The 23177-nt window shown below is 38.2% G+C and overlaps 1 protein-coding gene across 2 annotated transcripts in view; it reads right to left on the minus strand.

Annotated features, from left to right (window-relative positions):
• ADCY1 (adenylate cyclase 1) overlaps window positions 1-23177 on the minus strand; it is a 160601-nt gene that overhangs the window by 82355 nt on the left and 55069 nt on the right. For both annotated transcript variants that reach the window (XM_068674818.1, XM_068674817.1), the window contains 2 exons: window positions 13690-13808; window positions 3437-3548 (listed from right to left, as the gene is read on the minus strand). In XM_068674818.1, the coding sequence (XP_068530919.1) occupies window positions 3437-3548; window positions 13690-13808 (231 nt within the window). The remainder of the gene's footprint in view (window positions 1-3436; window positions 3549-13689; window positions 13809-23177) is intronic.

The raw sequence follows: 23177 nt of genomic DNA on the forward strand, positions 1-23177 counted from the left end.
GCAGAAGAAACCCCTCACAATTCATGTGGAAACAGTTAGAGACCTGCTACTCTACCTGAACTGTGTGACTGTGTGATTGCTGAGCCACTCCATCATCCCTCAGTGGTCATGATCAAACAGAGAGATCACGTGACCAAAGAATTGCTAAAGTGATGCCCATCTATAAGAATGGTCATAAGGAGGATCTGGGGAGCTACAGGCCTCTCAGCTTGGCCTCGGTGCCAGGAAAGCTGATGGAAAAGGACATCTTGAATGCACAGCATGTGCAGGACAACAAGGGGATCAGGCCCAGCCAGCAAGGGTTCATGAAAGGCAAGTCCTGCCTAACCAACCTCATCTCCTTCTATGACCAGGTATCCCATCTGGTGGTGACCAGTTGATGTAGTCTGCTTAGACTTTAGTAAGGCCTTTGATGTGGTCTCCCATAGTATTCTCCTGGAGAAGATGGCAAGCCCATGGCTTGGACTGGTACACTCTTAGCTGGGTTAAAAACTGGCTGGATGACCAGGCCCAGAGAGTGGTGGTGAATGGAGTGAAATCCAGCTGGCAACTGATCACCAGTAGTGTTCTCCAGGGGTTGGTGTTGGGGCCCATCCTCTTTCATATCTTTATTGATAATTTGGGTGAGGGAATTGAGAGTGCACCCTCAGTAAGCTTGCAGACAACACCAGGTTGGGGGGAAGTGTCGATCTGCTGGAGGGTAGGAAGACCCTGCAGAGGGACCTGGACAGGTTGGATCAATGGGTAGAGGCCAGTGGGATGAGGTTCAACATGGCTAAGTCCTGGGTCCTGCACTTTGGCCACAACAACCCCATGCAATACTACAGGCTTGAGGCAGAGTGGCTGGAAAGCTTTGCAGAGGAAAATAAACTGGATGTGTTGGTTAACACTTGCCTGAATGTGTGCCAGCAGTGTGCCCAGGTGGCTAAAAAGGCCAACGGCATCCTGACTTGCATCAGGAATAGCATAGCCAGCAGGACCAGGGAGGTGATCGTCCTCTTTTACTGTGCTCTGATGAGGCCACACCTCGAGTACTGTGTTCAGTTTTGGGCCCCTCACCACAAGAAAGACAATGAGTTCCTGGAACATGTCCAGAGAAGGGCTATGAAGCAGAAAAAGGGCCTGGAACACAAGTCCTATGAGGAGTGCCTGAGGGAACTGGGGTTGCTTCATCTGGAGAAGAGGAGGAGGAGGATCAGGGGAGACCTTATTGCTCTCTTCAACTACCTGAAAACAAATATGCTTCTTTATCACACAGGATGCTAAAGAAATCCTTCCTCTTTACTAATAAGTTGACTTATGATTAAAATAATTAGAATATAGCTGAAATGTGTCTTGTCTCTTGTATCACAAGGTACAAGAGATACAAGCTGTGAGCATGACAACAGTCTTGCAGGGCCATGTGTAACTGTAAGTGGAGAGCCCCTGCTGGAGCAGATTCCAGGCTGGAGCTGCAAACCACACAGGAGCAGGTGACCTGGAAGGAGCTGCTGCCCATGTGGGAACCAAGCTGGAAAAAGTTTGCTCCTGATGGATGGACCCCTTAATCACAACCCGATGCAGCACAGTATGAACTAGAAGGAAAAGTAAATAACAATTCTTCCCCACATAGCTGAAAGAAGATAAATTTATTTTCAAATTTGGAAAGAGAATGTATGCAGGCTGAACAGAAAAGTGGTTTTTTTTTTAGCTCCTCTGCTGTCTCTGATTAGCTTCTTCCCCACAAAACAACTGACCTCACACCATGAGCCAGTATCTGCTTGTTATCCTTGCTTCAGGTGTCCTTGCTACAGACACCTCCATTTGTCTGTACCTGGCCAGAACTGAAGGAGCAAGAATGGTATGGTAGCCATTTCCCTTGCTTCAGTGCCATAACACATCACAGGCATTGGCGTTTGTATGTGCACGTTTTTTACATCGCAATTCTGATGTGTTATTACACTGCCTTGTGTTTTACAGCTAGGATGACTCTACACATGACAGCACTGTAAATTTTTAAAGAACTTATTAGATGTCTTGTTGCCATATAGAGGATAAATTCAGTAATGAAATGAAAGTAGGGAGAGCAGCTATTTAAACAGCTATTTAAGACATTTAAGCTCCTGACAATAGTCAGCTACATGGAAGTCCCTTTTATTTCAAATCTTTATGTATCTGAAGTACTCTGGGCAGGAAACCTGTGCTCCCCATGAGGCATTGCCAAATGAGTACGTTACAAATTCATACACCTCCTCTCCCCCCCAATAAAAATCCACATTCATTGCTTTTCTACTCAGCATCTAAGTTAATCTCCTGTTAATCTTCTGTTTTTCTAGTAAAAAGGACACATTTTCCTTGAAAAAAAAAAATAAATTAGTTCCTTTCTGTTCTGACTTGAACAGAGTGCAAATCAGGACATAGCACTTGATCAAAAGATACCCTGCTTAACTATGGGAGAGAATAGGTCTTCCTCAACTCCAGCATCTTATGAAGCAGAAAGCATCTTTCTCCTTGGTGTCCCTGAGAGCCTTTTATCAAGACAGAGCCACAGATTGTCCATAGACTTCATATCTCTTATGTAGAAGACTATATTGAGAAAAGGTGAGTTTGGACTTGGATGCTACTTATGTTGGGGACCTGAATAAATATGTTCTTCTAGGCTGCTGCATACAGTGGAGAAGCATCACTTATGTAGAGGTGATACTTCTCAACAACGAAGGCTCTGAGGACAAGGTTAACAAACAAGAGAGATTTGATGAAGTTTTGCTTTGTTCATGGAGAAAACACATTTTTAGCATATTGTTAAGTGTAATTTGAAACCAGCTGTGTGAACTTTTTCAGGAATATTCATGCCTCTCATTTCTTGTCAAATGCTTGTAGTACTATTAGACTGCTAGGAAGTACAGGCAAGGAACATTTCTCTCAAATTCTTTTTCCTTGGGGAATCTGCATAAAGTTAAGTGCAATGACCATATCAGTAATGTTATAAATCTCATTATGCCTACAACAACCTCTGAAAAGCTACCATCATTTCTGTCATCAGTGTTGTCTGTGAATTTGATTCTCTAGCTTCTTATCATCACAGAAAGTAGTTTTATATTGTACCTCAAAAAATCATATTTTCCATTAATCTTTTTTTTTTTTTTTTTTCCATGCAGGATAGACATTTAAATACTGAAATATCCTCCTCGTTTTGTGTAAACATGACCAATGAAGAGCACCAATGGCTTCCAAAGAAGCACAAAAAATATATTTAAATAAAGCAATTTTAACTCCTTTCCTAAAGAGTTAGTATAGGCTATTTTCTCTCCAGGATACTAATTTAAAAACGTAAGCTTTAGAAACTTGTAACACACAGGGCTAAACCCATCTATTACAGATTTCTAACATATTTAACTAATGTATCGTTATTCAGAAAGGAATTTCAAGTACATTTAAAGAAGAATGTTGTACTTACTGTAGCTAACTCATCAAATTTGCCAAAGAGTTCATTCAGCAGCTTCACCAGCTCTTGGGCAGTACACTGTGACGCCAAACTAGTGAACCCCACAATGTCTGCAAACAAAATGCTGTAAAAAAGGAAGACACAGAGATATCAGTACAGAAGACATCCTCACATTCCCATTTTCCTCTTTTATAGCATGATAGGGACCCAACACACAGACTCAAGCAAACCATGAAATGCTATCAAAAATGCTACTTAGAATAAAGCCAGAAACAATCTGAAGTAGAGAACTAGACACAGGTTGGTAGTAATAATTGTGTGTGAACAGCTAACCGAGCAACCATTACACTCTTGGCAAGCACAATTACATCAAAAGCTCAACTTTTTAGTCACTGAGCACTGACAGTACATTCATGAATCATTTTTCAGTTAAGAGGAAGGTTGTTTTACATACAACTACCTTAATAAATCAGTATGGGTTTCTTGATAGTCTTTTAAACATTTAAAAGATTATTTATTATTCCTTCTCAATCAATATTTGATTTAAGACACTGGTAATTCTACACAAAAGTGAAGTCCAATAAAAGACCCCACAATATGTAAAGAACATATTATATGCAAGCTAAGATAAAATACGGAATTATTGTTTGCTAAGACACATCGTCATAGTTTAGTTATGGTTGTGAACTAATTAATACTGCAGTTAACTGCATACATACATTTCGCAGGTAATGGAATAGGTTCAGTAATATGATTACTGTTAAACATTTTTGGCATAAGATTTTCAAAATATGCTTTTTTTTTTGTGTGTGTGTGTGTGTATCACTGCTTTAATATAATATTATTTAAAAATACAAAATATAATTCCTGTCTGGACAAGGCACAGTGGAGGCAAGACCGTAAGTAAATGCCCTGCCCTTTTTTAGAACAAATTCTGCCATGAAATATTACAACCATAGCAACTGCTGCATTTTTTTTTTTTTTAATGTAAGCAGAAATACACATGATCTACCCTCATTTTTCAGCAGAGGTAGTAGGAAACAGACAGTGGTTGAGCAGGGGTTTTACAGAGCCAATCTATGTTCCTATGTCTACCTTATTTATGCATATAAGAATCCATATAATGTTATGCTAATACAAAGAGATGCTCCATAGTGATTGCCAAACAATTGGTTTGTTTGTTTGTTTGTTTTTAAAAAGTGTTAACATATATAGAACCAAGAAACGAGAAGCTACATGTTAGCTATCACTTCTCTTAACAACCATTCAGGGATATGACTCTCCCTGCCTTAATTCCACAGAAAACTTAACAATGGCATTAGGACACTCTGGTGAAAAATCAGCAAAACAATATCAATTAAACTGTGACTATTAAAGAAAGAAGAGAAATGAAAGTGGAAAGAAAGTGAAAACAACACATAAAAGTTACTTCTTATTGTCCAATGAGGTAGCCTGCACGTGAGTCAACTGCAGTTCTCCTTTACAAGTGGTGTAACTTCAATGGTTAGTAAAGCTAAATAGTTATTATAGTGCTAAGTCTGGTGTTGCCTCATTACCCAGGGGCTAAGTAATACTCTTATTCTTCCATCCCACATCCGAGAGAGTGGACTCTGAGGAGCTATCATTCTCTTTTGCTTGTGGACTATACCAAAACCTCTGCAATCCCATATTCCAGGTGTTTATTATTTGTCCTGTAGTTTTCTGTCATGCCAAGTTTTTACCACTAAATTCAAAGGATCAGGAAGATTGGCTATTCCAGTAAAATCTTAAGTTGTTTAGGATTTTAGACAGATGAGTTATTAGTATCATAAATTCTACTTAAATCTTATAGGTGAAATAATTTTTGAGCAGTGCTTTCTCAAACTTTTTCCCTGCTCTTGATTTTAATGTCTGTGTGATGCTGATGTGTTGAAGGAGCAGTGCTGTTCCAGGTGGGAGGTTTGCTTAATCCTAACACTGCTTGTTTACAAAAGATCTGAGGAGCATATACTGAGTACCACTAAAGTGCAAGACAGAAGCAGTAGGAGAGAAGTTTAAAATATTTTCTTCTGATGTTTTTAGTTGAGATGCAAGGCATACTTTTATTACTGGTTGTCTATCTCAAAGTAACAGCTGTGGCTACCCTTTCAATGACTTAAAACCCTCATCATTCCATTAACACCTTCTGCTCTTAACTACCACTTGTTGGTACAGCTGGAATTGGGTGAGTATTTCCTTTGTTCTTGAAGCATTTGTAGTTTTGACTGTAGATTTTTTGTGGCTGTTTCCTGAAACTTTCCACCCATCTTGACTGTGCTTTGTAAAATGAGCCTAAAATTACTTTTTTTTTTTTTTTTCTTCCTATATCTTAGTTTTAACATTTTTTTAATGCATTGATAGATAGAGCCTAAATACTCACCAATGAAAGCACTGGCTATCTTTGTAACATTTGATAGGAAAATTAGCTTTTTTTTTTTTTCTAATGGGAAGATACCAGATTTTTCACTAATATTTTTTATAGATAAATGGTTTCTTTCAGTTACCAACTTTGCAAACAAAGTTCTTCAAGAGTTTGTCTCATTTCCCACCACTATACATGTAGATGCTATGATTCGCCTCTTTCCTTCTGATCTTAAAATATTTCCTTCTTAATGAAACTCACCTTTCTGAAAAGATATATTGCCTCTCCAAGTACTATGTACAGTAGTTGAATCTACATTGACTTATGAACAGTTTCTAGTAGACACACAGACAACGCTCGTAATCCCTAATACCCACATAAATTTACCATAAAACTACAAATCCTATGCAATAGCACAACAAAGCCTAGATGATAGATACCTGTATCTTTTCGTGTAATTTGTGGAAAAGATTTGTAATCACTGAAAAATAGTGTTATGTTTTGTTTTGCTTTGTTTTGTTTTGTTTAACTGCTCGTTTTTTATTAGAAGTTTTTAGGTTTTTACTAGCTATTTTTTTAGTCCAAATTTTTAGTAGAGGTATCCTAAGGACTTTTTAAAAAAGTTTCCTGGTGAATCTGATTTGATAAACAACTCTCCCTTCCCCCAGAACTATTAATTTCTAACTGCTTCTTATATAGAAAACCTGAATAAAAGCAAGGCAACACTGCTGTAAGCAACTTCAGGAATTAAAGAATCACTATGAACAGTCAGTCATTTCTCATCTCTCTAACACATACAAGGAGCTGAGCTTGTTCACAGCATTGTCTCATGCTCTGTGACATATCTGGAGCATCTCTGTGTTGATAAGCACTGAGTAATTCCACTAGAACCTTCTGTGTTCCTGCTTTCTCTCATCTGCTCCCCTGAGCTCCATGAGCATGTGTAGCCAGCATAGTGACACGGCAGCCCTACCGCAGCACTCTGAGAAGATGCTGCACCTTGTTAAAATGGAACGCTGAAAGCCTGTAGCTTGGTGTAAGAGATTTAAGCCACTTTCCCACTGAGAATGTTAATGGAACAATATTTTTCTGTGTCTCTTTATGGCATGTGCCAAAAAAGAAATCCTGCCAAGTTCCAGAATAGATTTAAGAGCTTGTAGGTAGTAAATGTTCACTGTTAATAGTGCTCTTTAATGTGCCTTTTTTGCTTGAACAGTCCTGCTGGCTTCACCAGAGCCACTTGTATGAACTCAGCAAAAGAGGGAGAAGTGATATGGTTTGGGTTTTTCTGATGGTTTGCTTTTATTTTCTGCGTGTGTTTTTTATTTGATTAGAGTACAGGTTAAAGTAAGAGTGATATTTTAATGGCACATGCTGCATCAAAAAGGCATCTGTAGGATTTTTTTCCTTTTTTTTTTTTTTTAATCAATCATAAGTGAAAATTATTAGAAAATTTTATCTGTAACTCACTGCAATGATTAAGAAACAAGTGATCTCAAAAAAAAAAAGCACAACAACACAAAGGTTTATTAAAGCTAAAAAAAAAGAAGAAAGGGGAAAGGGGATTTGGTTTTATGTAAAAAAGTTCACTGTGAAGCCTTTCAAGCTGTGTATATATATATATATATTATATATACATATATAATATATATATATAATGTATAATACATACACATATATATAATATATATTATAATAATTATATATATTATATATGTATATGTGTTATACATTATATATACATATATATATACAGCTTGTAAGTCTTCACGGTGAACTTATATAAAGTTCACTTATAGATATATATATATATAAACCCTGTCTATAGTCTTCATGATCACAGCTTTTTACCATTGGAATGGGTAATTCAAATTAAAAAAAAAAATCTGTGTTTTGATGCTTTCTAGAATACAGCACAGATCAGAAATATTTGCATGTAAGTAGCTGCAGACTGTCTCTGGCCTCAAACTGGGTCACAACCACATCTAAATAGATTCAAGAAATAATTTTATTGGTAGCTTTGAAACAGTGCATTGCCTGAAATTATTCTCTTGTTACACTGAGCCAGTTCTATTTCTCACTTGTAAAACTTGGGTTAAATTGCTGTACCAAAGGCCCAAGAAATCAGTAACAGATCAATGTTCACTTTGTTTCTTTCTTTTAAAAGAAAATATAAACCCTAACTTACTATACCTGATTTTAAGGAAGAAATGTATCTTTTATGTTCCAAACCACACTCCTGAGTATCACAGAAGAGCAGGTATGTTGGGGAATATCTTCACATGTAAGCTGACATATGGTCCTCACATCCTTCATGGTGACCTTGGCTTGGGTTACCCCTGTAAGATAGTTCTTGTGCTATGCTGAAATGTCTCTTTAACTGCATATGAACTACTTTTTGTTTGTTTGTTTGTTTTTGTTTTTTCTTATGAGAATCAGAAGTTATTTTGATTGTGATTATTTTCCACCCTAAGGCTTGAATCTAATGTTCTCATGTGGTTCACACTATAATTCTGAAAGTGTATTTATGTGTCGTTTTACATTATATATTTTTTTATTTTTTTCTTTCTTTTATTTTTTTTTCCATTTAAAGAATATGCATTAATTTCCTACTGTATAACAATTCTGTCCAAAAACATTACAAGGTAACAAACGCCTCACTTCTTCTTTGGCTGACAGAAAAACATCACATCTTCAAGATTGTTGAATAATGTTCAGGTATTCCACACAAAATGTAGAAGCAGAGATGTATGTACAGTGAAGAATGTGTTGGGAAAGGACTGATTTACACCAGATTATGACAGTTCTTCGTGACCTCTTCTTTGGGAGGGTTCCATAGATATATAGTTTCTGATTTAAGCACTACCCTTTAAAAAGTGAACATGGGGGATTATCTTATCTGGGAAATATTTCTTGTTCCTTTCTGCACACACACAAACACATTGATATGAATAAAAACTTTTTATTGTACCACTGTCTTGCTTCCAGATGTAAATTTGGGCCTACTGATATTTCTCTTTTGACATGAAACTGCTGCTGAACAGAGAGCTTCCATGCTCTTCCAAAGTTAATGGATTGTGAGAGAATGAAAAAAAAAAAAAAGTATTTTCTGTATGTTATACTTAATTTACAAGAAAAACATGACAAAACTACCACATATGAGAAACCAAATGTCAGGAAGAGAAAATATACAAGTGAAAGTGATCAGGAGTTCATTTAAACAAAATTCTAATATTGGAACAATTATTTTAAAAATGAAAAATCTGGAAGAAAAATAAACAATTGCACTGTAAGAAAATAAGTATCTCAAGTGGACAAATGACATTTTAGATAGTGGGCCATCAGTATTTCTTTCTGCAAAGCTCAAGCAGTAAGTGTGAACATAGTGCAAACAAGAATCTGCTTGTATTAGAACTAAATTATGAAAGTTTAAGCACTGAAACTGGAGGAACATGGAGGGTTCAAGGTTTTACCCTCTTCACTTCTGGCACTTTGAGTAACAAGACATTCCTCAGGTTATGAGTTGATACATATCTTCCCCAGCAGGTATTTTTCATTATCTAAATGTGAGTGATTTAGAGAAGAAAAGAAATTTTCCCACAAACTACTGCTGTTCCTATGGCCCTTCCAAGTTCTTTTGATGACACTGTCATCCATACATACATGTAGAGCCATACATCTAGTGCTTTTTTATGGGCTGTGTTCACTGATTACCTTAGAACCATCTCAAATGGAAATATAAAGTAAGTAAGGCTCCCTCTCTACATAGAAATCTTGAACTGATAAAGGATTTTAATGCTTCTACTGAAGAAAGAAAAATAAAACATTAGATGAATTCTCATTATTGTTTTTCATGTAAATAGTTTTTGTTGGTCATGGTTCCTTTCTACTCTTCTTCTTCCTCTTCCTCTTTTTCCTTTTCCTTTTTTCCTTCTCTTTCTCCTCCTCCTCCTCATCCTCCTCCTCCTTCTCCTTTTTAATAGGCTGAGTGGAAAAATCATGCAGTTTACTCATTTCATGCCTATATCCTTCAGTCTATCCATTCTAGAAGATGACGCTCTGACAATCTCAGATATTTGCCAGGAAAAAAAAAAGGGTTGCAATAAAGAAGCATAAATATACAGCATATCTTCTCTTTTCCACTGCCTAGCCTTGGGGTTTGAAACTCCAGGAATTTAGAAATATAGAATGCCTGGTATGAAAAGGGCAAGTTATGAGAATACAGGTATGGTGTCTTAGATGTGCCCAGTACAGGACTGAACTGCCACTACTAAGAAGAAAAGTTGCTTCCATCTCCTTAAAAAGGTAAGGTCCACATCTTATTATTGGCACTGACACCCAGTTGCACTTCCTGAAGGGTAGGACTGTCCTATACGCTGGTGTCAGGGTGAAATGTGCAGAGAGTTCCCCTTCCTTGTTTAAATCTGCAGAGTCACACATCTCTAAGGGTGAAACTGGTGTTATAAATGACGATACAACTCACTCTGAATTTAGTAATATCTATAAAAGAATATTTATAAAAAGTATAAAAAGCAAGTAAACAGCGCTGGGTGTGCAGGGAGTCTACACTCCACCAACATGCACACACAAACATCAAACATTCTAAATATACAGAACATTGCTTTTACATACTAAACCCGAGTATGCCTATACAACCACAAAAGGTAACAAACAATCTTTTAAGTTCCGTGACTTAACAGTCTCCATTTTCCATTCCTTTTGAACAATATGTCTTGCTTTAAGTTGTCAAGCAACTCAGCCTTCACGCCTTACGTATCCCGTTCTTTCCAGATCGAAGAAAAGCATATCCATCTCCTTTTCAAGGTCAATAGAGGTCAAAAGGCACGTCCAGGTCAACAGGGGGCGTAACAGCAAAAGACTTCGATGGCTGTAGCAGCAGAGGGGCCCATGGCGTAGCAGTCGGATCAGTAAAGGAGCCTGCAGCTCCCTCACTGTCTGGCAAACCACCCCACGTCTCTTTAAGGCCTCAGAAATTGCTCGCCAGGTGCCGAGCAATCCCACTGCAACCTTGTCGTTTTTAGTTGCATAGTCCCACACCTTGACCTCAGTTTGGTCCCATATTTCAGGATCATGAACTGCCTGATTGTTAATAAGGAGAATAAGCTGTAAGGTTACCAGGACAGTCTTTGTTTCCATTCCCCATAATGCGCAGCTGCTTGCCAGCGAGGGGCAGCTGTGTGCACGGGTCCACTTCTCTCGGCTTGAGCTTCTTTCCAGCTCCGGTGTGCCTATTTCCAGTGACTTTCTGTATGAGCTTCTTTGAGCAGTTTGCTGAGTTTGGCCGAACCTATCTCCATGAGGCAATCAGTGTGCCTGTTCTCGTCCTGGTCTCTGTTCTGCTAGCCTGTTCCTTTTCATTCCTTCTTTCTGCTTCTTTACGGATGACATAACTTCATCACATCGTGTTGCCTTTTTTTTTTTTTTTTTTTTTTTATCTTGAGGGCAGGCTCCTCTCTTATACCCTTCTCCCCACAGAAGTCCTTTTCAAAAACAACTTTTCATTGGTCATACAACTTTGCAAATAACAGCAACGGCAAACACCCAGAAATTTCCATGCCTTAAGGGCTGGAGAACAAGAAACCTGAGACTGCATGGAGTCTCTTGAATCACCCTTCTTTGTTCCCTCTAAACTCTTTTACATTCCTGATGGCCTCATCGTTAAGAGTCTGATGTTATCATCAACCACGGGGCTTTCCAACCCCCATGGCCACACTCCCACATCTCCCCCTTCTTTATTAATACCAACCATTTTCTCGACACGAGTCACCACTCCGTATATAACAACGGTATATTGGGACCTGCTAGCAACAGCTTGCTAAGTATTTACTAGGGCAGTATTCCCCCTCTTATCTTTTTTCTGAATGCGATAGTTGCATTAAGAGCATAAGTTATATAGTTTCTTACTGTATACTTGATGAGATTTCCTGTTTTCAGGTCTCTTCCCCAAGGATCTTTCACATTAAAATGAGACCATATCACTTTTTCTCCATTTACCTCAAAAATATCTTTCTAATGCCAGAGAATGAATTCACCTCCCCAGAGGACGTATTCAAGTTCAAAGTCTTTGATGAACTCTACATAGAAGCAATATGTGAGCCACAACATCCTTACAGGTTATGTGAAATACCGTGTCATGCAGAAAAGGATAACTCCTGAGTTTATGTTTTTAAAAAGACTTCAGCACAACAGAGAACTCAGAAGTATTATAATTAAGCAGTTCAGTTGCAAAATAATGGAGTTCAAGAAGACTATCCACACTGTAGTCAAAGTAAAGACCTATTATGCATGTAAATTATAAATGTACTCACCAGGACAACATTGGCTTGCATTAAGCCTGAATATAAATGCAAAAAACGGTAGGATGAACATATTTTGTAACACTGTGATGGCATAACCAGACACAATTTTTTATAGGTATATGAGCAATCTGATTACCAAAGAGACAAACAAAGACAGTAGGAGGCACCTGAGCAACAAAAACTTAGCAGAGAGCAGACAAGATTAGCACAAGTGACTGCAAATAAGCAGGCCACTGCAAACCAAAGAAAAAAGATTGGCAAGAAATAGAAAAAGAGACAAACAGTGTTGGTGGGGTGACAGTGGTATGAAAGCATGAGTCATAAACAAGGAAAAATAGATGAAAAGACAGCTCATTTTCTGGTCTTGAATTCACAAGCCTGACAACCTTGACTTTGGCAACTGAGAACTACTGAAGCCCATAACCAACTATGCCAACTGTGCAGCATCATCTCTGGGGTATTGTACACTTACAGCTAATTTTAAGTTGGTGGTTAAAGACCAAGTTTTTTTGTATGTAGCGATGATGATTAACATAACGTAAGATTTAATCACTGGAAAGAAATGTGTTTTTAATGAATAAATTCAATAATGCTTTGTTTACAGTTTACAAATCCAACCTGATTTGTGAGTCTTCTACATAATCCCTTTACAGTAATCTTTGATTCTCTGACATAGATAATTTTAGTGGCAGCATCTTAGTCACTAGAAGTGGTCTTTGCAAATATTACAGTCAGCTCAATGGCAGATGGGCTAAACCCCAAGAAGAGGAAACTGCTTCTGGATAGGTGAGATGGAGTTTACGCCTTTGCCACATGAGCAGACAGTGAAAATCTTAAGAGAAGACAGTTCTATGATATCTTCTATTGGAGATGCACCTTGCTTAGAGCTAGGATGGTACCTCTTTGAAACTGTTTTTAGTGTGGAAGCACTTGGAGAAAATGTAACTAGAGGAATTATCATAAAACAACACCATTCAGACAAATCCTTTAGGGAATTTGTTTTGAGTGGCAAAGAGAATAGAAAATGAGAATGCACTTTGACAACAACCAGCATGAATGAGGCCACTTGCACGGTAGTCTGTTACTGAACAAGAACAAGAAGTCAAATTGGGCCTCAGTCAATAACATCTTCTGAAGATGAATGCTTGTTTAATGGGGACAAACATGTATTTTCTTGAGTTTACCTCACACTTTCCATGGTGTTACTCAGAAAAACTATAGTACTAAATGTAGTTCTTCCTTACTATCAGGAAAATAAATGCAAATGTGTTATTGTTACCATGCAAATTAAATAATTCTATTCACTCAAAATGAAAGATGGTACAAAAAGAATGACTACTCACTTTAAAAGTTTCCTGCCTCCCAGCATTACTATTGCAAGCCATTTATTAAGTCATCATTTACTCCTGAGACTACTGTGTCTTCCTAGCAGCCCCATTCTCCCATAAATGACAAATCTTTACTATACTGATCGTTTATTATGTTCCAAGACCTGATCACAACTGCATGTATATTTACTAAGCATTCTCTGCTTTAAATTATTTAATGTACGATATCAATCCTACCTAACATTGTCATGCCTTTGAATGTAAATCTTGTGGAAAATCCTTTCAGGAGGCTTCAAGAAATCTTCCTTCATTTCCATTGCAACATTCCTGGGCAAAAGACTCATCAAGAGACGTTCCTGAAAAAAATGTAAACAACATCAGTTTTGTGCTATAGTATGTTGTCTATTACTAAACTTTTTTTAAACTAGGAAACTAGACAACTTATTCCTACTTGAGTCTGCTTCCTGAGAACCTTCTCTAAATAAATAGTATAAACCATTTTTTTCAGACTTCTGCAGACTGTGCATTCTTTTTAAATATTCTGCACAAAATAAATAAATCAGTAGACAAACGAGCTACACAGAAATGGAAGAGACAGCAAAAACTGATAATTTTCCAAAATTTTCATTAACATCGCAATGTTAATAGTAGCAACTTTCTTTATCTCTAGTAGCTTTTATCTATCTGAGAAAGAATTTCCAGGATCATTTGTGTGTCCTACTTCTGAATCTAATAAAAATGTTATATTACAAGTACTATGACAGCTGGTTATTAAGCAGAGAGAATGGATGACAGAACTATCCACACAGTATGAATCAGCATAACCATAATAAAGGCGCAGTTTTAATGGCATCTTATTGAGTCTGGCAATGTCTGTTCCGGCCATCTTGTTAACAGAACACATTGGTGCAAACCCCTATTAAAACACATCTCTGCTTGCTATATCCACATAGATATTTTAGCATGTGTCACTGACCTGCATAGAAAGGACCTCTAATATTTTGGATCTCATCAGTATTGACTATAAATGCCTATGTAGTTATTCCAAATATTCTGGCCCGTATTCAGGGACCTGTAGAACCTGCAGCAGGTGTTCTTAGGTGTTGTAAAGTGTTTTTAGATACCTGTTGAATTTTTCTTTTCACACAGAAAACACAATTCAAAATGCAATAGATCTGTTTTTGTTTGTTTTGGTTTTGTTTTGTTTTGTTTTGTTTTTCCAGTGAGTAGTTACAAGTCTATGCATCAGGCCTGATAGTTTCAGTTCTGGAAACACACTGAAGGAATTCATATAACTGTATATATAACAGGAGCCACAGGAATGGCAACTGTGAGATATCACATCACGTAAGTGCAGAACTTGTTTGAACTGCATCATCCTGTTATTTGAATCACATGAAGTAAGGAGCAATAATCAACGCTCAGAAGAGGGTATCTGCATGGGCAAATATGCTGTATTGCTCACATGCACACATTTTACCAGACAGAAACTCCAAATAACACACAAAGGGTTTTTAATTTTACAGTTTCATCTGAAATATGACGAATTGGTTATTTATGTCACTAAGAGATAAGATAAACTTTGCAGAACTGCCACAGTTCTTATTTTAGACTAATGATCCTTCCTGTATTTGTGGCAATGCATATGGACTTGAGGCTAGAGATTGTTAATTAAGCCTATTTCCTATTATTTTCACTTATATACCATGAATATTGCAGAATATGGTGAAATTAAATATTTGTGAATTTCAAGTTAACCAAATAGCCTTAGCAATAGATCTTGGTAAGAAATGGTAAATTACTACAATTTCAATGTTATTTTAATATAGCAGCCTCAAACTCAACAAGCAAGGAAAGACTCAGCCATAGCTGAGCTGTCCTTTCAGGCCAAGAAAGGAATCAGCAGTGTGGCTCTAAAGAATAGTCACTGCAGAACAGATGGGAAAAGGTAAGAAACAAACTCACATTGAAAGGTATCAGAGCACTGAATACAAATGAAAGACAGCATCTAACTTTATTAAAAAAAAAAAGCCTCTTTTATTTTGGGCAATATCTCATCTGTCAAGCAAAGTGGTATTGTCTTCCAGGTCATCATAAGGGATGATTACATCTCAGAGGTTTGGAAATGTAAAACTGACTTTGTGAATACCAAATACTGCTGTTGGAAGGCTTGGGAAATGGTTCTCATCTGGATCTCTATTCAGTAGGTCCTACCATCATTGACTGATTTTTCATTTGCTCCCATATGGCTGATCTGATTGAAAAAATGATCTGAACATCAGACCAAAAGGAAAACTAGATGTGCATGGCTGCATAGTGAATTGAATGGAACAAGTGACAGTACTGAAGCAAGGCCAGTTACACTTGTAGTGACATTCATGCCTGGGTGGCTGTCACCTCTGGCGGAGATGGGTGGTGACAGAAAAAAAAAAAAAAAAGGAAAAGCAAGAGTCAGACAGGGATCACTAATCAATTAGCAACAGCATTGACTAGAATAAACCAACACTCATGTGGCAGAACTTCTTTTTAGTAACAACTGAAGTTGTATTGGGGAAGCCTCAACATGTGGCATATTACAAAATACAGGGGCTAGTAGAGAGAAAAATGTATCCACATTTTCATCTTTCTCACTGATCTACGATACAGTTTAAGCTTTTAGCAGCTAGTTTCTAATCAGAAAATTAAATCTTAACACTGTGAACAACATCTGCTGTCTTAGGAATTTGTACTCTCTCTTCCTGCTATAAATCTTCACTCAGCATTAATATGATCTAAGGTGAAATCACATGATAAAAAAAAAAAATAATAATTTTTTATGAGATTGTAATTGTCTGAAAATGATTTTGCATTCCCTGCAGAAATCCCACTAAGAAAAGAAACTAACAGATTAGGACCTACATCCCCTTCATTCACAGTGTCTTTCATTACAATTTTATTTTAAACTGTCAGATGTAGCCTGGGATTTGTAATGCCAAACTGGTCTGCCTCTGTCAATTGTCCTATTCCTATTAATGAGGATTTCTGCACCACTAATGAAGACAGTTAAACTTGAATAGAACACAACTTTAAAAATATCCAGATTTCATTCTTCCACAGCAATGAAGAACTGTTGAAAATAAGAAGGAATAAATCCATTCCTTTGACTTCAAGTCAAGTCAAAATGTACATACTAAGCCAATCAGGAATTGTTCAGTGACACCTTGGCACAATTCAACAAGTAAAGAATATCCTGAGTTAGAAGACACCCACAAAGATCACTGAGTCCCACTCATGGCTACACACAGGACCACACAAAAATCAAACTATACATCTGAGAGCATTGTCAAATGCTTCTTGAACTCTGGTTGGTGCTGTGACCAGTTCCCTGGGCAGCTTGTTCCAGTGCCTAGTGACCATCTTGATGAAGAACCTTTTTCTAATATCCAATCTGAACCTCTCCTGATTCAGTTTCACACTGTTCCCCTATTGCTGGTCATGAGAGAGAAGAGATCAGCACCTTTAGTCTCTTCTTTTCTAATCAGAACAAATCAAGTGACCTCCTTACTCAAGTGATTAATCAAATCAAGTGATCCACTCCTTAAATGCCTTCCCCTCTAGACACTTCACCGTCTTAGCAGCCCTCCTTTGGATACTCTGTAATAGTTTTATATCCTTCTTATATGGTGGCATACAAAACTGCACTTGAGGTGAAGCTGCACCAGTGCAGAGCAGTGTGGGGCAATCACTCCCCTCAATCAGCTAGCAATGGTGTGCTTGATGCAACCCAGGATACAGTTGACCTTTTTGACTGCCAGGGAACACTGTTGAGTCATATACAATTTTCCATCAACCAGAACCCCCAGATCCCTTTCCATGGGGCTGTTCTCTAGCCTCTTCTCCTTGAGCTGGTACATAAATCCAGGGTTGCCTCATGTCAGATACAGAATCCTACACTTGCTCTTGTTGAACTTCATATGATAGGTGAGCACCCAGCCCTCTAATTTGCTAGGCCTCTCTACCATCAGGGCATTCAACAGCTCCTCCTAATTTAATGTCATCTGCAAACTTACATTCAAGTCCTGCATCCAAACCACTTATTAAAACATTAAGGAGAAATGGCCCTAATGTGGGGACTTGCAAAATGGCACAAGTGATGGGCTGCCAACCTGATGCAACCCCATTTACTACAACTGTTTGTGTCCAACTCGTCAGCCAATTGTTCACCCATCATATTATGTTTTTAACTAGTAGTATGCTGGACATTTTGTCCAGACAGATACTGTAAGAAACTGTGAGAAACAATATCAAGAGCCTTGCTGAAATCCCCTCCCAAAAATCTTATCAACTGGCTTCCCTTGGTCAAGTAGGTAAGTAACCTTATTATAAAAGGAAATTAAGTTTATTAAACAAGACCTTCCCATCATGAACCCATGTTGGCTGTGACCAATGACTATGTTGTCCTTCAGGTGTTTTTTAGTAACTCCCAGAATAATCTTCTCCATAATTTTATCAGGCTCTGAAGTGAGATTTAAGTGCCTATAATTATTAAGGTCTTCCTTCTTGCCCCTCTCGGAAATTGGAACAATATTTGCCAGTTTCCAGTCAACTGGGACCTCTCCAGGTACCCAAGCCTGTTGAAAATTAATTGAGAGAGGTCTTGCATCAGCCAGCTTTTTGAGCATCCTGGGATAAATCCTATCAGGCCCCACAGACATATATGCATCCAGCTGGAGTGGCAAACCCCACACAAGTTTGGAGTTGTTTAAAAGCCCTTTATAAAGGAGAGAAGGCGAGGGGGATGGAGGGAGGAAGGGAAAGAGGAAAGGAGGGCAGGCTGTATACTGCAGTACTGCATTCCTGTGATTTCTCTTCCCTGAGAGGACAAGTGTAAACAAGCAAGCAGACAGCAGGGAGAATGCTGAAGGAACAGTTTCCATCATCTGCAGGCTCTATTCTGTCCCAACACTTTCTTCAACTTTCTCCAATACAGAGAAGCCAAGGCATGCCTCTCAGCACAGTTCCCTCTCTCATCCCTGTCACTGTTCTGGATGATTTCTCCCACCCACACTCTGTCTCTACTTTTACTGGAGCCCCCAACATGTGTTCTTAATACATTTATTTCCCCTTTCTCCAAATGAAGAACATCCCACCTATTTTGAAAACCATCACCATTCTTATTTTACTCTTTCTTCCAAACACTTTTGACTTAATGTTGTTTTGAAAATTTCATCTGTATTTATAATCATTTTATTCAGCTTCCCAAGCAATACTATCCGGCCTAATACCACACTCCTTTCCTATTGCACAAAATTATTTATTTTGACATCTGTATGGGAAATGACTGATAGATTTTTCAAAATCCTTTAGAAAGCTGTAAATCATTTACAAACCCATTCTCCCTTCATCAGAAAAAGAGGCTTCAGTACAGTAAAATGCCTTAATGTTTACAGCCAGCATCTTCTCCTCTCTTCCCCATTGCCTGCTGTGTAGTTGGGTGGCCCATGAACTAGATGTACTTGATGGGCTTTTCCATGCTGAATTATTTTTCTTGTAGATTATCACATGAGATAAATAGAAAACAAAAAAGGAAATCTTCCTTAAAGTCAGTTTAAATTACTTCATCGAAGGAAACAGTAGTCTCCATTGTTTCTGAGATACAGGAGAAAAACAACCAGAGGAAGTGGAGCATTGTCTCAAAGCTGTGGCTTCTTGTGTTTCTTTGGTTTGTTGAACCTCATTGCTTGCAAGAGCCCTGTTCACTCATGTTACTGTATATGCATGTCTAGTAGAATTCATTCTGAGAACTAAGTTACAGTCTGGACCTGCTGAGGGGCCATGAAGAAAATGTTTGCTCATTATGTCTTGCAACCCCATGAGAATGGGCCTGTAATGGATGCAAGTCAGGCCATCTTCACAGAATCACAGAAACACAGAATTTCTAGGTTGGAAGAGACCTCAAGATCATCGAGTCCAACCTCTGACCTAACGCTAACAGTCCCCACTAAACCATATCCCTAAGCTCTACATCTAAACGTCTTTTAAAGACTTCCAGGGATGGTGACCCCACCACCTCCCTGGGCAGCCTGTTCCAGTGTCTAACAACCCTTTCGGTAAAGAAGTTCTTCCTAACATCTAACCTAAAACTCCCCTGGCGCAACTTAAGCCCATTCCCCCTCGTCCTGTCACCAGTCACGTGGGAGAACAGGCCAACCCCCACCTCTCTACAGCCTCCTTTAAGGTATCTGTAAAGAGCAATAAGGTCGCCCCTGAGCCTCCTCTTCTCCAGGCTGAACAAGCCCAGCTCCCTCAGCCGCTCCTCGTAGGACTTGTTCTCCAGGCCCCTCACCAGCTTCGTCGCCCTTCTCTGGACCCGCTCAAGCACCTCCATGTCCTCCTTGTAGCGAGGGGCCCAAAACTGAACACAGTACTCGAGGTGCGGCCTCACCAGAGCCGAGTACAGAGGGACAATCACCTCCCTAGCCCTGCTGGTCACACTGTTTCTTATGCAAGCCAGGATGCCATTGGCCTTCTTGGCCACCTGAGCACACTGATGGCTCATATTCAGCCGACTGTCCACCATCACTCCCAGGTCCTTCTCTTCCTGGCAGCTCTCCAACCACTCATCTCCCAGCCTGTAGCTCTGCTTGGGGTTATTGCGCCCCAGGTGCAGGACCCGGCACTTGGCCTTGTTGAACTTCGTCATGTTTCTTCTGAACTTCTGCTTACAGTCAAACTGCTGATCCTGCTGCCTTCACCTACCAGGGAATTCAGGCCCAATATCTGGCTTGGAAGAGAGATTACTCAAAATAGGACTCAGTGGTTTCCAAGCTTGTGCTGGGGAAAGCAGTAGCTCTTGATGGTCCATCCTCACACTCCCTGTCCCCAGGTACTAACCCATATTACTTAGGAAAGACTGCATACCCATGGCCTGTTGCTTTCTACATTTTCATAAGGACTTTAAAAACAAGCAAAAACAAAAATAAAAAGATGTAACAAAATATGTTTAGCACCTTTGCTTTCTGACTGACATGGTTTTTTATTCTTTTTTTTTTTTTATATAGTGACTGTCCAGCTACAATGGCAAACAGGAAAAGAAGCTCACATAAAAAAGAACCATTTTGATCATCTACACTTAAAAGGATTTTTATAACACAAAAATGAAATCCAATCTACTAGATTATGCAGCCAACAAAAGATCTTCTATTATTACAATTCTTAAATGGGAAGTGCCACCATATTTATTTATTTGTTCATTTTTCTGGAGAAGACAAGCTTCAGGCACTCATAAAAATGTTCTAGAGACTGTTTCAAAGTCAGCTCGTGTATGTAATCTTGAGATTTGGTTTCTACTTTGTCATCAGGTTCTACAAAGTACATCTTAAACATTACCACCCACTACCTAATTATACCTTGATAAATTACTCTTGCATAATTTTAAAAGATTAGTGTGTTTATGGTCTCTGTTATACCTTAGTGTGTTTATGGTCTCTGTTATACCTATATTAAACTGTACATTCATTTTACAGTTTCCTTACAGAAACTGCAAGGGAAAAAAAATGAGAGGGAAAAGAAGCCTAGTGCACTGAAAAATGACTTTGTGTAATACTACTGAGATTCTTTTATACTACCTGTAAGCCGGAAAATGAAGGCAATATATTTCCTTCATACATTATTTTAAATTAAACTATACTTGAAAAATGGACTGCTTTGTCTTCCAACTAAGTATGAAAAAAAGCACTGTTAAAGATGGTGATTTTTTGGAAGCCACAAGGTGGCAATGTTTCAGAACATTCGTGAGATTACTTGAAAATATCTATTTATCAGTAAATCCTTGTTACAACCATAAACAAAAAAGACCTTCCGTAAAATCGCAGTCTAGTGCACTAATTTTGAAATGGTAAGAGGATGGCTAACAGCATACTATTATGGTACATGATCATACAATGCAAGATGGCTGTGGTTAACCTATTTGTTTTTGTTTAAACAAAAGAAAGGCAGAATATATCATCAGCATAATGTTTAATAAGGCATTGATACATGGAAGATGATTATTTACAATAATAAAATGGAGAGTGTAATGCTTACTGAAGGAAATAAGGGAGACTGAAATCTTGGCTAAAATAGAGAGCAATGGGCAGCATCGACTGTAGAAGTACTGGGCTGGAGAGTATATAATGTATATAAAGGTGTATGGTATTATTATATACCATACACCTATTTGAAGGTACAGGACAGCATATGAGAAGTAGAATGAGAAAAATGAGTAAACATCAACAGCACAATCCACAAAAACACATGAGATAGGATGATTTGGAAACCTCTGCAAGTGAAAAAGCCCCAGATACCACCGACCATTGAATGTCTATGAAGTCTTTATGAGGTGATACTCTACAAAGGCAAGTGTGATGCTAGAATGGGCTGGAAAACTGCTAGTAGGGTAACCTTTAGATCGGCTCCATGCATCATTTTTAAACAGGAATGAGAGCGGAGAAGGGCTACGAGGACAAGCAATGAAACAAGAAGTCTAGAAAGAATAATCTATTTTCCTGGTTGCCTTCATATCTGTTAAATCAGAATTCTCTAGAAATATAACAGTAAGGATTAATACACAGTATAAACTGGCAATGAATATGTGACCAGCATCGACATATCAATGATCTTTAGAGTTTCACCCCATACCTTTAATCTTCGCTTTCTCTGAAACCTAATGCAAAATTCAATGTCTCCATATAAGCATTACAGTGAACATTGCAGGAAAAATATGATACTCATTTCAGCACTGATTTTCTTTTCTGCAGAATGCAGAAGCAGATGGAGGAAAACAAAATAAGGCAGGGGGTGAGAGTGGAGGAAGAAAAGAAAAAAAAAAAACAACAGCAAAACTCTTTGCTTTTCTGCAGTGCACACTGAAAGGAAAGGAGAGAAAAAGTAGGAAGATTTGATAGCATTTTGGTAAACTAAGCAAGAGGTTCTTTCCTGGCTACCTGCTAGTGCCAGTTTTTCATTTCATAGCAAGAAAGGCTCACTGTGAGTAAAGGCTGCTTCCCCTGTTCTTCAGGAGCTACCACTGCCTAAACAGATAAAGTTTACAGAGAACTGGAAAATCAAAACACTCCACTGTAAGAAGTTTCCACCAGATCCAATTCTTGTCAGCTTTTGCATTGGCTGGATTACACACAAGGCACAGTGTCTGTTCTGAGAACTACGCTAGGACTGCTGTTACTAGATTGTATATGACATGGGTCTGACAGCTCCTCTGGGGTGAGCTGTTGTCTGGGGTCATCACCAGTGACAGAATAATCATCAATTATGGGATCATATTCTTATATCACATATTTCAAATATACTATACTTCACTGCTCTTGTTTTGAGGATTGAGTGACTAGAGTTATGAGATAAAGCATTAAGTCTCATCACAATTTGTTTATTTTAGTTTGTCATTGTTCTGTTCAAAAGATGTATGGATCAGCAAAGACTTGCTACCAACCATAGAACATTTAGAGAATTACAGTGAGTATGACAAGACAGTAATGTGGTAGATTTGAAAATATCTGGTAGTAAAGCCCCCCAAAATTCAAGTGAGTATTTGTATAAATTTTTTCTTTATTATTTTCTTAATTTCTTATTTTTCTTAAATAAACCTCTTTGTTCCTATCTATCCTATCTATCAAGCTTCAATAGGATTTTAATAAGCAGGTTTTTGAGGATATATCAATGAAGATAAAACTGGTTTTGGCACAGACCAG

Source organism: Anas acuta, chromosome 2, assembly GCF_963932015.1.
Source record: "Anas acuta chromosome 2, bAnaAcu1.1, whole genome shotgun sequence".
In the NCBI taxonomy this organism is placed as follows: Eukaryota; Metazoa; Chordata; class Aves; order Anseriformes; family Anatidae; genus Anas; species Anas acuta.